This window comes from Dipodomys spectabilis, unplaced genomic scaffold (assembly GCF_019054845.1).
Source record: "Dipodomys spectabilis isolate Male_0828 unplaced genomic scaffold, ASM1905484v1 ptg000095l, whole genome shotgun sequence".
Taxonomy (NCBI): Eukaryota; Metazoa; Chordata; class Mammalia; order Rodentia; family Heteromyidae; genus Dipodomys; species Dipodomys spectabilis.
Genome location: NW_024870772.1, coordinates 38183100 through 38196742, shown reverse-complemented (window position 1 = coordinate 38196742; position 13643 = coordinate 38183100). Strand labels below are relative to the sequence as shown.

The 13643-nt window shown below is 37.1% G+C and overlaps 1 protein-coding gene across 2 annotated transcripts in view; it reads right to left on the bottom strand.

The window, feature by feature from the left end:
- Nbea (neurobeachin) overlaps nucleotides 1-13643 on the bottom strand; it is a 532882-nt gene that overhangs the window by 40518 nt on the left and 478721 nt on the right. For both annotated transcript variants that reach the window (XM_042685587.1, XM_042685588.1), the window contains exon 48: nucleotides 5869-6021. In XM_042685587.1, coding sequence (XP_042541521.1) covers nucleotides 5869-6021 — 153 coding nt within the window. The remainder of the gene's footprint in view (nucleotides 1-5868; nucleotides 6022-13643) is intronic.

Here is a 13643-nt window from a genome sequence, read left to right as displayed (position 1 = left end):
TAAAATGCTGAATCCTGACACAAGGGTTCTTTAGCATAGACAGTACTAGTCTGTTACTAAATACATGATATGTACTCATTTGTTCTGTTTTAGAGGTGTGTTTTCTAAACAAATACATTTTGGACTTGATTCTAGTATAATACTTACAATTGAAAAATATAAAGATTACTTGATTGCTAAGCTATTACTGTTATAATGGTCTAATAGCTTTCTTTACCATCTACTTGCATATCTAAAGGCAGAAGCAATTGCTTTAAGCCTAGATAAACCAATTCCTAATTCATAACTCTCTACCCCGGGGATCTTGAGGAAGGAAGTAAAGACTGATACTAAAACCAGAGAGTGTTATCTCTGAGATGGATAATACTTATCTAATTCTAATTTCCATTTTCTCCTATGGGATTAGATGGTAGAGAATTCTTTCTCTAATAGATTAGGGATAAAACCTTTCTTAAAATTTATGGAAAAGGAATATTAGGCTACTGACATGAACTTTGAGGAAAGAATATTTATTCTTCCTGAATTCTTTGTGAGTTTTGAATTTGTATCTCTTCTAGACCAGAATAACATTTTCATCCTCTTCTCTATTACCTCAAAACTCTACTTTCAGAAATAAAACATATCCAAGTAGGGTTGCATGTATTCAAGTAAAAAATCAAAAATCATATTTGTACCTTTGTAGTGTCTATGCTTGCTTTTTATCATGATTAAGATGAATTTCTGTCATAACTTCAGTCATGCAATAGTTTTAAATTTAAAAAATATTGTTATAAATGTTTATGGGGAGGGCGTTAATTTATTCCATACTTGATGGATTACTTTATATAGAATACACAAGGTTATTTCCTCTCAATTCTCTCTGCTGTCCAACTGAGCAATAGAATTGGATCTCTTCCTCTAATCCTGTTGTACCCTGTTGGTAGAGAGCAGCCTTCTGAAGCCACCATAATCACTCACATTGTGTCCTCTATTTCATACTCATCACAGCTCTTCCCAACCTAACACATTCACCATAAACCCCACTAAACCTCGCGGGATGCTACCTCCTACTGGGCCACATAGCTTCCTAATACACATACTGACCCAGGGAGAACAGGCAGTCACAGCACTGGAGCACACAGCAATTGGTGTCACCTAGCACCTTGACTGCTCCTTCTCCATAACACTGAAACAGTTCACTCTCCCATGCATTTCTGAAAGCATGACCATACTTCTTTCTTTCTTTCTTTCTCTTCTTTCTTTCTTTCTTCCTTCCTTCCTTTCTTTCTCTCTTTCTCTCTTTCTTTCTTTCCTTTTTCTTTCTTTCTCTTTCTCTCTCCCTTCTCCCTCCCCCTCCCTCTCTCCCTCCCTCTCTCCCTCCCTCTCTCTCCCTCCCCCTCCCTCCCTCCCTCTCTCTCTCTCTCTCTCTCTCTCTCTCTCTCTCTCTCTCTTTCTTTGTTGGTCATGGGGCTTGAAATCTGGACCTGGGCACTGTCCCTGAGCTCTTCAGCTCAATGCTAGTGCTCTACCACTTTGAGCCACGACACCACTGCTAGTTTTCTGGCAGTTAATTGGAGGTAAGAGATTCACAGACTCTCCTGCCTCTGATGGATTTCAAATGCAATCCTCAGATGTCAGCCTCCTGAGTAACTAGGATTACAGACATGAGCCACCAGCACTCGGCATGCCCATACTTATTCAGGTCTAGTATCTGCTTTCTGAGATTTCTGTTAACATTTGTTTTTTGTCCTAGAAGTGTCTGCAATGTTTTTCATAATCACCCTTTTGTCACTTAACACAGTAGGATAATGCACACAAACTCTATAAAACCAGTTTACATACAAACCGGACAGTTCTACACAAAGAATGGGTTTACAGTACTACTTATTAGTACTTCACTGCTTCAAAGTGCAATGTGAATCTTCTCCTAGAGAGTAAGGCAGTGTTCTGTGGCCCAGGAATACTGAGACACAGGTTTTTAAAATCTCTAATTGGAGATGAATGCTATCTGATCTCTTTTCTGCTCTAAATTACCGACTACCTACTATAAGTTAGACACAACCATGGAGGATACACAAATAAATAAGCACTCTCTGTCTTCAAAAAGATCAATCTAGTGGGGATAAATGTCTTGATTTTGGGTTTTCCTGTGGCTTAGAAATACTGTCATAATGCAACTTGACAACAGGTTTCCCACCCCCCTCCTACATTTTAGTTGCTAGTGCAAAATGGAAATCTGAGGGGAAAAGTTCACTGGTAGGCAGTCATAAGTCCAGCTTTCAAATACATCCACGTCTGATCTCAAATACATCCAGAATGGATAAATTTTCTTATGACCTTCACTGTTGTTCCCCAAAGAAATCTATCACCATCTCTCTTTAACAGATTCTTATGCTTTGATCATTCATTGGTCAACACTGATATCAGTGTGATCCCTTAGAAATTTACATGATATCATTTTACCCTTCTGCTCAAAACACTGATGACTCTCCTTGTTACTCAGGGTAATTAAGAGCACAGGAGAGATTGGACTGTATTCACTTCTTTTATCTTGTATCTCAGTATTCCTGGGCTAAAGAACACCGCCTTACTCTCTAGGAGAAGATTCACACTGCACTTTCGAAGAAGTGATGTGCTAATTAGTAAACCCATTCCGTGTGTTGCACTGTCTGGTTTTATAGAATTGCTATGCATTATCTTAGTGTTAAGTGACAGGCTTAATAGTCTTAGTATCCCAGGTAATGAGCCTCTCCACTGCTGCTCAGTGCTCTTCTTCTATATACTTACATGTCCACTCTACCTTGGCCTACCCACTGCCTACTCACGATATCCTCTCTGCTGGCAGCGCTCTTTCCCACCTTGGCTCACTCCCTCACCTCCAGGCCTTTGCTCAAATTTCACCTTCAAAGGGAAGCTTCCTGACCCACCTCCCTGCACTCCTGATCTCCTTACCTGGAACAACCTCCTATTCTGAAGAGTATGACCACCTTCTAACACACTAAACCTTCTTCTTATTTATTTATTGCTTCTGTCTTCTTTCTCCTTGACTTGGAGCTCTCTCTCTTTCTCTCTCTCTCTCTCTCATCCTCCCTCTCTCTCTGAAAGTACTGAGAATTGAATTCAGGGACTGCTGCTTGTTCAGCTTGCTCTTTCAGGTGGTACTCTGCCACTTGAGCCATTCTTCCAGCTTGCCTTTTTGTTGCTCATTTTGGAGGTGGAATCTCATAAACTTTTATGCCTCAGCTTACTTCTAACTGTAATTTTCTGGATTTTTTTTAAAAAAGCACTAAGTAGTTGTATAAAGGGCTTGTAGATCATCAATATCAGTTTGTGAGTACACTGCATCTTGTCACCACTTTCATCATTGTGAATAACTGGCATTATAGGTGTGGACCATCAGCACCTGGCTAACCTAGTGTCTGTAACCTCAACAAGAGCAGAGATCCTTGCTTGTTTACTGATGTTCCTCAAGCATGAGAAACAGTGCATGGAACCCTCAGTAGTTGCCTGTCAAACTGAATGAAGTTTATCACTGCTTTTTTTTTTCTTTTGGTGAGATCCTGGGGCTTTAATTCAGGGCTGTGCACTGTTGCTCAGTGTTTGTGTTCAAGACTAGTACTCTACCACTTGAGCCAAAGATTTATTTTGTGTTTTTGGTGGTTACTTAGAGATAAGAATCTCTTGGGTTTCCTTGTCTAGGGTAGCTTTGAACTATGATCTTCAGTTCTCAGCTTTCTAACAAGGATTACAGACTCATAGGTGGCTGCTTCAGTGCTCTTTTTATAGCAAGGTAGCTGTTTTATGGGGGAAAAAAAACCTGGGAATATATCCTAAATTCAAACTGTTACCTATCATAAAATAGTCCTTTACTTTAAAATATGAAAATTTTGTAAAAGATACATGTCAGTGAAAAGAAGGGCACATGGACTTGAATTTCAGGCACATGATACATTTTATCTAAAAGCTTTAGGAATCTGCTGGTCTGGGGGCTATATGAGATTGTCAGTACATATCGCTAAAAGGCCTTTTTCTTAAACAAATTTTACAAAGGCCGATTATGATTGATGAACCTAGCATTAGGGTAATGTTATCAGAGATACTTTCTATTTCTGCCCTTTGTGGGGAGGTCAGATTATAATCATGTTAGAACTGAACCAATCCCCACACAATGCTTTATTCATGTTTCAGGAGTAAGCCACTCATAATAAGCCTAGCTGTTTGAGGATAAATTAAACCAATTCTTGATGTATAAACTTAATACACATAGAATTTAGTAAAATGTCTGCTAAAAGTGACTAATTTTTCCATGTTTTCTGAGACTAAAATTTGAATTTTACACTTCTTCAGTGAAATAATTAATTTTCATCATTGTATTTATAAAGCATAGACCATTCTAATCCTTTCTACATGCTGCTGTCCACAACTTAAGCAACAATACAAGAAATGCATCATTCAAAACCCAACTTACTTGGCTAGAGGTAAATATTATCAAAGTACATTATACACGTGCATGAAAACATCTCAATGAAAATCAACATTCTGTATCATTAATATATAGTAATGATTTTAGAAAATCAAAGTACTATTTCATTTTTTAAAAATTAGCATAGGAAATTAGTTTGTAGACACACAAAGGCTGCTAACAACGTCTCAAACACCTGATCAGTTGTTGGCATGGGATAATGAACCGGAACATTTAGAAGTCAATGATATCATCCCTTTCATATTATTTTGTCTTTTTTGCCTTGAATTTCTTAATGACAGCTTGAAAGAAGAAGGAGGGGTGCTCCAGATACAGAATACTAATCTGTACAAAGAGATGAAGGCTTTTTACCATTGGGAATGTCATTTCTTTGAGATATTTGACATTTTCATTTTACACTTTAGGCTCATTATAAAGAATTCCTGCAAATCACTGAAGATAATCCCAGTCCAAATTATAAATATACCAGAGCAAATTTTCTCTAAACCTATTTAGAAGAACTAAATCCTACACAAACTCCAGCCAGTAAAAGGTAGAAAGGTTTAATGTTACAGGACAGTAAATGGTGGTTATATTCATGGAATTTATGGATAATTCAAATACTTTTATATTGTGTTTTAAATTTATGCACTGGCATTGTGCATTAGAAATACATGCCAAAAATTTCCTTCAAGAAAAAGCAAAATATGTAGCTTACTGGTTACATATTTCCTCGTCTGGCACATACCTTCATAAGATCGGTATGACTGCTGACCCCATCAACAGTATGGGAAAACTGACTAAAAGCGGGAGGCAGGAATTTCTACCCTGAATAACTTCAAGTTCAAGAAACATTAAGAGTAGCATCTCAGGAGACATGGCCACATTGGATGAGCTAGCTGTCTTTCCACAGCTTTGCAGCCATGGCTGTTCCCAGAGGCAGCATTCTGGGTTTGTCCTTTAACTGTAACTCTGAAGCAAACAAAGACTGTCAAGACATAGTATCCTGCTGATACATAGGGAATTTTCCATTTTAGTCCTGTAGGGACCCTCCTAGGAAGATCCAGCTGAAGACACAAAGAAGAAATGCTTCTGAAGTCACCTCTAAGTTCCAGGCTATTTCCTGTATACCATCTACTTAACCTGGCACTGTTTCTGGTGATATAGACAGCCAAGGCATGGACAGTATAGTTTCCCTAAACACTACCTCAGGTCGTCTTTCAATCCATTGAGCAAAGACTTAGTTCATAAGTCTTTCTCTATTCACTAATGAGATAACAGGATTTGGTTTAGAATAGAGCAAGATCCCAGTGCATGGTTCCTTTCATTGCTTCATGAGTACAAGCTGAAATCTAATACTTAAAACAGAACTATAGAATATTGAAATTTCTGATGATTGCTTGAGTCAAGACAAAAATCTTTCTTACCATTCTGTTTATGCGTACAAAATCTTCAGGTTTTTTTGCCCAAGGAGGAAGATCAACATCGTTTACCACTACTTCATCTTCTCGAACACCAAGATGGTAGCCATTACTGTTCACAAACATCTCAGGTAGGTAGTAAAACTCTGGAATTAATTCCTGTTATGAATAAAAGGTAACAAATTTAATGACTTAATATAAAATCACTGAATAAAATTATTAGCTTTTAACTTACTAAATGGCATAAAACACTTTCTTCACCTAAAATCAATAGTTTAGTACACCTATTCTTTTACTTAATTTTTCAAACTTTGAGTCTGAGAAGCTAAAACATTTCTCTTAAATAATTGGCTTGAAAATTTACAAAAGCACTATTTTAAAGTATTACCCATTTTGATCTTTGCTTGCCTCAAATTAATATAGATACATTTCACAATAGCATTAGTAATCAAATATGTAAAATGATACCAACAAGTCTGTATTGCTTAAACATTGCTTAAAATGTTAATGAATTCAAGTTCTAAAAAGTTGTTGACACTATTTACTAAACATCACATTTTCTCTTTTCCCTTTTTAATATACTAGTAATTACACTACAATATATTTATAAAAAGCTCAAATTTTTTTTAAAAAAGCACAAAGTTTTGACTTGATGAAAAAAGTTTTGTACCAATTGGTGGCTTGAACTCAGGGCCTGGGTGTTGTCCCTGAGCTTTTTATTCAAGGTTACTACTCTGCCATTTGAGACACAGATCCACTTCCAGCATTTATGTTGGTTAATTGGAAATAAGAGTCTCATAGACTTTTCTGCTGCTTTGGCTGGCTTCAAACTGCAATCCTAAAATCTCAGCCTTCTGAGTAGCTAGAATTACAGGTGTGATCTACCCACACCTCTGACAAGTTTTTCTTCAGGGCCTCATGCATGCTAAGCACTCTACTACTTTACTACTGTCTTCAAATAAATTATTTTTATACCTCCTACTAAACACAATAAAAAGAACATCATGATACCATTAGTTCTAAATATTTAATATATGCCACTGAAATATAGGCTAGTAATAAATTCGATGTAAAGACAAATTGTTTTACTTATACAGCTAAGTATGATATAACCAACTTTCATGTGTTTTGCCTAATGTCTAGTAATGAGGCTAATATACTTCAGAATAAATCTGAAAGAGGAAAACTGATGTTTAGAAAGAAAAATTAGAAAGAATGGTATTGTACCATTTGAAAAGAAATGAAAACACCTGGAAAAATTATGTTAAGTGAAGTAAATCAGTCCCAAAGAGACAAAAAGACATGTTTTCCTTTATATTTGGAAGCTAGATTTAGCTTATAAATTTGTAATTAAATATGTTTGTTAGTATGCAAGTATATAAAAATGTATTAACTGAATTACAGTAGATGCAAGGGAGAATTCTAACAATGTAATTCCAAAGTCCAAAGTTCAACAAAATAAACACAAGGAAATTGATACTTAGAAAGGGGTGGGATGGGGTTTAGGGGAGAGAGATAGCTGGATGAAGAAGGGGAGAATACAGACAATAATCCAATGTATATTCTACTAAGTTAAGGAGGGTGAAGGGAAAGGTAGGTAGGGAAGGATAGGTGAAAATGTTGAAATGGGTGACACTGATCAAGATGTACTGTATCCATAAACTGCTTCATTAAATGGCAACTCCTTTGTACAACTACTTAAAGAAAACAAAAAGATCATAAAAGTTTTTAGTGTTCTTTTTTTATAAATGGGAGAAAATGAAAAATAAAACATGAAACATGAAAAAAAATTGTCAGAGGGGTGTGGGTTGATCACACTTATAATCTTAGTTTTGTGCATACCATTTGTGCCATCCTTTCCCAAATTTCAAAACTTTAAATTATATGCTGAATAAAATAATACATTTATTTGTGTAACTTGATTAGTACTGACAGAATCGCATCTGAACTTTGAATCTTATTGTAATCTCTATAGAGATGTATATAAAAAATTAAAGTTATCAGATTTTTGGGATCTCAAATGTATTTGGCTCTTAATTTTCTAAGAAAAGTATATGGAGGGCTGGAAGGTGGGTCAGTGGTAGAGTGCTTGCCATGCATGCCTGAGGCCCTGGGCTTGATTCCTCAGCACCACATAAGCAGAAAAAGCCAGAAATGGGCTGTGGTAGAGCACTTGCCTTGAGCTGAAGAGCTGAGGGACAGTGCCCAGGCCCAGAGTTCAGGCCCCACAACCAACAACAGGAAGAAAGGAAGAAAGGAAGGAAGGAAGGAAGGAAGGAAGAAAAGAAAGAAAATCATATGGAAAGCTCTATCTTCACAGTTCTGCTACTAAAAATAATGTACCTGTCCCAGCGAAAGTGGGTGCTCATAGTAATACTCTAGGTGCATATGATCTTGATATAATCATTGTGAGCTATAGCAAAATCCTTGACATTTGTTTATTCATCTAAAAAAGGTTTTGAGTTCCAGAAACTATGCTGGATATTGAGAAAATAATGGAAAAGACATAGCCTTGTCATGTCTATATGTTCTACATGGCTGATGTATCCATAAATGGCTATAATGAACAACCAAAATACCTGTGAAAGAAAGGGGTAGAGAGAAGAGAGCAGGGAACTTCGAGCAAGTGAGGATATACTTGTGAGTAGATCACAGACAAGAAGATGAGCGGAAGGAGCAGGAAGACCATTAGAGAGTGCTAAGAAGGGGTGGTAAGAAACGGAGGAGTGAGGGTGGAAGTCGTAAGGATAAGAAATAGTGGAGACAGTTCAGGATGGCGGTGTATGCGAGATGTATAGGGAGACAGACGATAGAGACTGTTTTGCAAAGGCTAGGCTCTTTGAATTTTGTCTAGTTGGCAACCAAATACTGGAAAAGACTATGGTCATGCTCATTCTGTTTTACTGAATGAAACTGGGTGACAAAGCAAGGGCTGACTGGAGAGGAGAGAGAGTAGATTTGATGGTTTGTGGGGAGGAGGAGAATGAACAGCACCATGATCTGGGACAGGACTGCCAGGGTGAGTTGGGGGTAGGGATGAATATATAAATTTGGGAGTCCACGCTTACATAGAAGTGAAGGAAAATTACATGACTCATACTGGAAACAAATATGTATTCATAGAAAACTATGCACGGGACATTAACTGTACCAGACTTGAGCTGCTTAGGAGAGAATTCCAATAAATATAAACACATTTTCAAAGATCTAAATATGAGAGGGAAACAGAAAAGAAAGGCTTATATGGAGGGACATGTTTATTTGCCAATAATAATGTGTCTTAACCCTAGGTGGTGACAGAAATTACAGCATGTTTCTGCAATGTTTATCCACATGTTTATCATGCACTTGATGTGTGAGCTGGTTAGCAGGGCACAGTCAATCAATCAGCAAAGGAGCCATTTGATCAGAAGGCAGAGGAAAGAACCATTGCTACTCTTAGGTGTATCTAACCAGAAATGACTAATTATTATCTAATGACTTCGATGTATTATCCTGATGCAGTTTACTTCTGCTCTTTTTTTTTTTTTTTTTACTGTTTGGGAATGCTCATGCAGTTTTGGCTTGAAGGGTGATTTATTTGTAACAGACTCACAGAAGTCAGTGATTTTTCTTGCTGCATTCCTTCAGTTATTTGTGGTTCTGTCCAATGTGCTTATGTCTTTGTCTTCAGGAACAGTAAAGATATATACCCACACTGACAGAGCAACATGTATTTATTTTTTATTTAAACAGTCCAAAGACTCTCAATCTATCATCCACTATCTTGGCACAAGTGTTTCATGGAGTCTTTCTCATTCTTTCTGGTGGTATAGCATCCTATAAAATTCATGGTTAGTACCTACTAGTAAATATAACTTTCACTGAATGTCATTAAATTAGATTCATAAAGGCACAGGACACATAGGACTTAATATTAATAACAGTTTGAGCAAAAGCAAATTTTCAAACATTACTTTGTGAGATTTTCATTGTGAGATGAATCCCTCATTGCTCTTGGTGCTATGCTTTGCATGCAGCAGGTGCTCATTAAATATTAAACTACTGAAGATATTAGATGAAGTTATTTTAATATCACTAGGGACTTCTGGGGAATCTGCAGATGGTTGGAAGAATGCCCCAAGATATGGAAGGACTCAATGAAGAACTTTATTAAATAAGTTAAATAATAAGCCTTGAAATTTGCACTTTTGTAGGGAAACTTTTGCAGTTTCAAGAAAAATATTACAGTGTTTATTCTAGCTATATTTAAAAGACTCAGAACACTAAGGATTTAAATTTAAGTTAGCAGAAGTTGGTTTTAAGGCCTGGGGATGTGGCTTGATATTATAGTGTGTACTGAGCATATAGAAGGCCCTAAGTTCAATCCCCAGTATCTGGAAGGAAAGTAAACAAACAAACAAAAAACAAAAAAAACCCCAGAATTTTTAAAAATTGTCACCACAAATGTTCCTAGGTTGCAGCAGGAGGCCATTTGCCAACCTAATGTAAGCACTGTGGAATGAGGGCACTGGGAGCTGGCCCTTACCAGGGACAGAGTGAGGCTAATATAGGTCTGCCAATGGAGACTGAGACAGAGTGTTTCAGTGGGAACATCCTAAGATATTCTTACTAGAGCTAGCCCTAGTAAGTAGTGTTACCAGCCTTTAGAACAACCTCATATGGTAGGACTTTTTCAGCCCCTGTCTTTTATTTAGTTGATGAGAATGTGGTTATAAATTAGGGTGTTAACTAGGCTATTGGCATAAGCTGTTAGAGGTTTGATATTTGAAGGGACAAGCTCTTCCACATTTCCCACATTTCCAATGGTGGGAATAATCACTGAACAGATACATTTTTAAGCAGATCTGAGGATACCTAGAGCAACATTTATTGGCAAGGTCTCAGAAGCTCCAAAATACTAGAGTTATCAGTGACTGAAGCTGTCTAAGCCGTAAGTCCCAGGGTGGGGACAATATATGACTATCTAAAGGGGAAGGATGACTCCAATCACACAACTCTAGGGAGATGGAGTTGAAGCAGCAGAATGTGTATATTTTGTATCTCAGATTTATTGTTTTGAAATCTTGAATTGCATTTATTTTATTAAGAGTTAATATGCTAATGCACATTAGTAGCATGTGATTTATAGTTACATTTGTGTTGCACAAAATATTTGCTTGGTAAGCCAAGCTTTGATGGCTCACATGTGGAAACCTAGCTACTCAAGAGGCTGAGATCTGAGTATCCCAGTTCAAAGCCAGCTTGGGAAACTGGATGTGATGCTGTGGCTCAAAGTCGTAAAGCACTTGCCTTGAAGGAAAAAGCTCAGAGATAGTGCCCAGGCCCTGAGTTCAAGCTGTATGGCCAACAACAACAACAAAAAAAAAAGAAAGAAAAAGATTTGCTTGGTTTAATAATACAGACTAAGGGAATATTATCTCTGAGGTCTACTGGTTTTATATGAGAGGATATCTTTGCTCTCAGATCAAAAGAAGCTAATGGAATATTATCTCTGGTCACTACATTTTGAAAGAACAGGTGTCATTTAATGTGTCTTACTAAGCCTTAGCACAATTCTAAGTGTTTCTAACATTAAAGAAAAGCTTCCAAGTGTTTTTAAAATATTTTTAATCTCCACAGAAACATTATGAAGGAGGTATTCTCACTTTCCTTTATAGACATGAACATAAATTCAAAAAGGTGGGTAATTTGCTAGTGGGTAATTGCTAATCACTGGCTGCTGCAAATGGATGGTAAAGTCAACATTTAAACCCTGGCACTTAAATCACAGGGTCTCTGCTCTCCTATTCTTTCTGCCTTTTAAAGCAGCAATGAAGTCATTCATCTGACTAGTTTGTTTTAATTTTCTATATTATAGCTATTATTCTTTTTTAAAATTCATATGATTTTATATTCCACAAAGGGAAAAATACATGTTAGTAGGGATCTTGCCTAATTTTTTCCATTATTAACATTCATTCATTTAAAAAATGACACAATCAGGTGCCAGTGGCTCACACCTATAATCCTAGCTACTCAGAAAGCTGAGATCAGAGGATCGTGATTCAAAGTCAGCCTCGTCAGGAAAGTCCGTGAGATTCTTAGCTCCAATTAACTACCAAAAAATAGTTGAGAGCTGAGCTGAGATTCAAGTGGTAGAATGCTAGCCTTAAGCACAAAAGCTCAGGGACAGCACCCAGGCCCTGAATTCAAGCTCAGGACTACGACTACAACAACCACAAATCAACAACAAACAACAGCAACAAAAAACAACAAAAAGTGTGCCAACACATAATACACATCCCATAAATACTTGTGGAATTAAAAAGTTAAAAAATGAAGCAAGGAATTGAAATTATGGCTCCAGTTGGTAAAGCACTAGCCATGAGCAAAACAGTCAAGTGTAAGAGTGAGGCTCTGAGTTCAAGCTCCAAGTTCAATTAAATTTAATTTACAATTAAATGAATTAAAATAAATACATAAAATTAAAAACTGAAGCAAATATTGCAATATGTTCACCATGTTATGAAGTTCACACAGGAAATATTGATTAAAAACACTGATGGGCCTTGTGCCAGTGGCTCATGCCTATAATCCTAGGTACTCAGGAGGCTGAGCCAGCCAGGGCAGGAAAGTCCATGAGGCTCTTGTCTCCAATAAACCAAAGAAAACTGGAATTGGTACTGTGGCTTAAATGATAGAGCTTGAGCAGAAGAACTCAGGAACAGTGCCCAGGCCCAGAGTTCAAGCCCCATGACTCACAAAAAAAAGCCAAAACAAACAAACAACAACAAAACAACAACACTGATGGCCCTGGTTTTTACATTGCATTTATTAACATAGAGGGAAGATCAGAAGATGGTGGCCTAGGCAGCAGTTCTAGGATGGACCCTCCTATTGGGCAACTGTTATTTTTCGTGCATTAGAATCAACTACAGCTGATTTGAAATCCAGAATTCTAGCTAGCCTGGGCAATTTTCTTAATCTTATGAAAAAATAAGTGTCTTGATTTGCAAAATGGTGAGGATGAAAGCAATAAACCTTTAAGGTAGATGTGAATTTAGTTGAGTGCACAATAATGCATTTCACAGCTTGATATTATAAAATGTTTCAGAGGCTAATCTCTACCTACTTTTGGAGATCAAAATTATTACTGATTAAAATTACTACTGCTGAGTTTATCCAGTACCAAACTCTTCCTACAGTTTTGTAGGATGATGTGATCACTTTGTGTTAAATAAATACCTATGTAGACAATTCAGACGACTCAGGTGTTTTATCAACTATCCAGACTAATTTATACTTACTTAGACTAATTTAGTAATATGCACTTCAGCTTCTAGGTTTATACTTAAATATACAATAAGATGGAATGGTATAAACCAAACTAGAATTCCTTTTAACTGGTCACTTTTAGACCTTTTTCAGGGAAGGGTGTTCTGCATAACACCTTTCATCCCTGTGGTGTTTCTACATTATCATTCTACATTATTCAACATTCTACATTAACATTCCCATGATTCCCTATTCCCTCTGCATAACACCCATGATCCCAGTGGGATCATTAGCATCCCTCTCTATAAAAAGGCAGTCTATTTCCCTGATTTTTGCATACAGGCTGCTTTGAGCACGACACAGTGCATGACAAAACAACACTTAGGGCTTTTAGGGAAGCCTAATACTTAACAGATTTATGGGCTTTGTCCTCTTAGAAGCCAACTACAACCTAAATAGGGTATTCCCCTTGCTGGAGAGATCATGTGAGAGACAGACAGGCTTCAGCAATCCCCAGATGATTT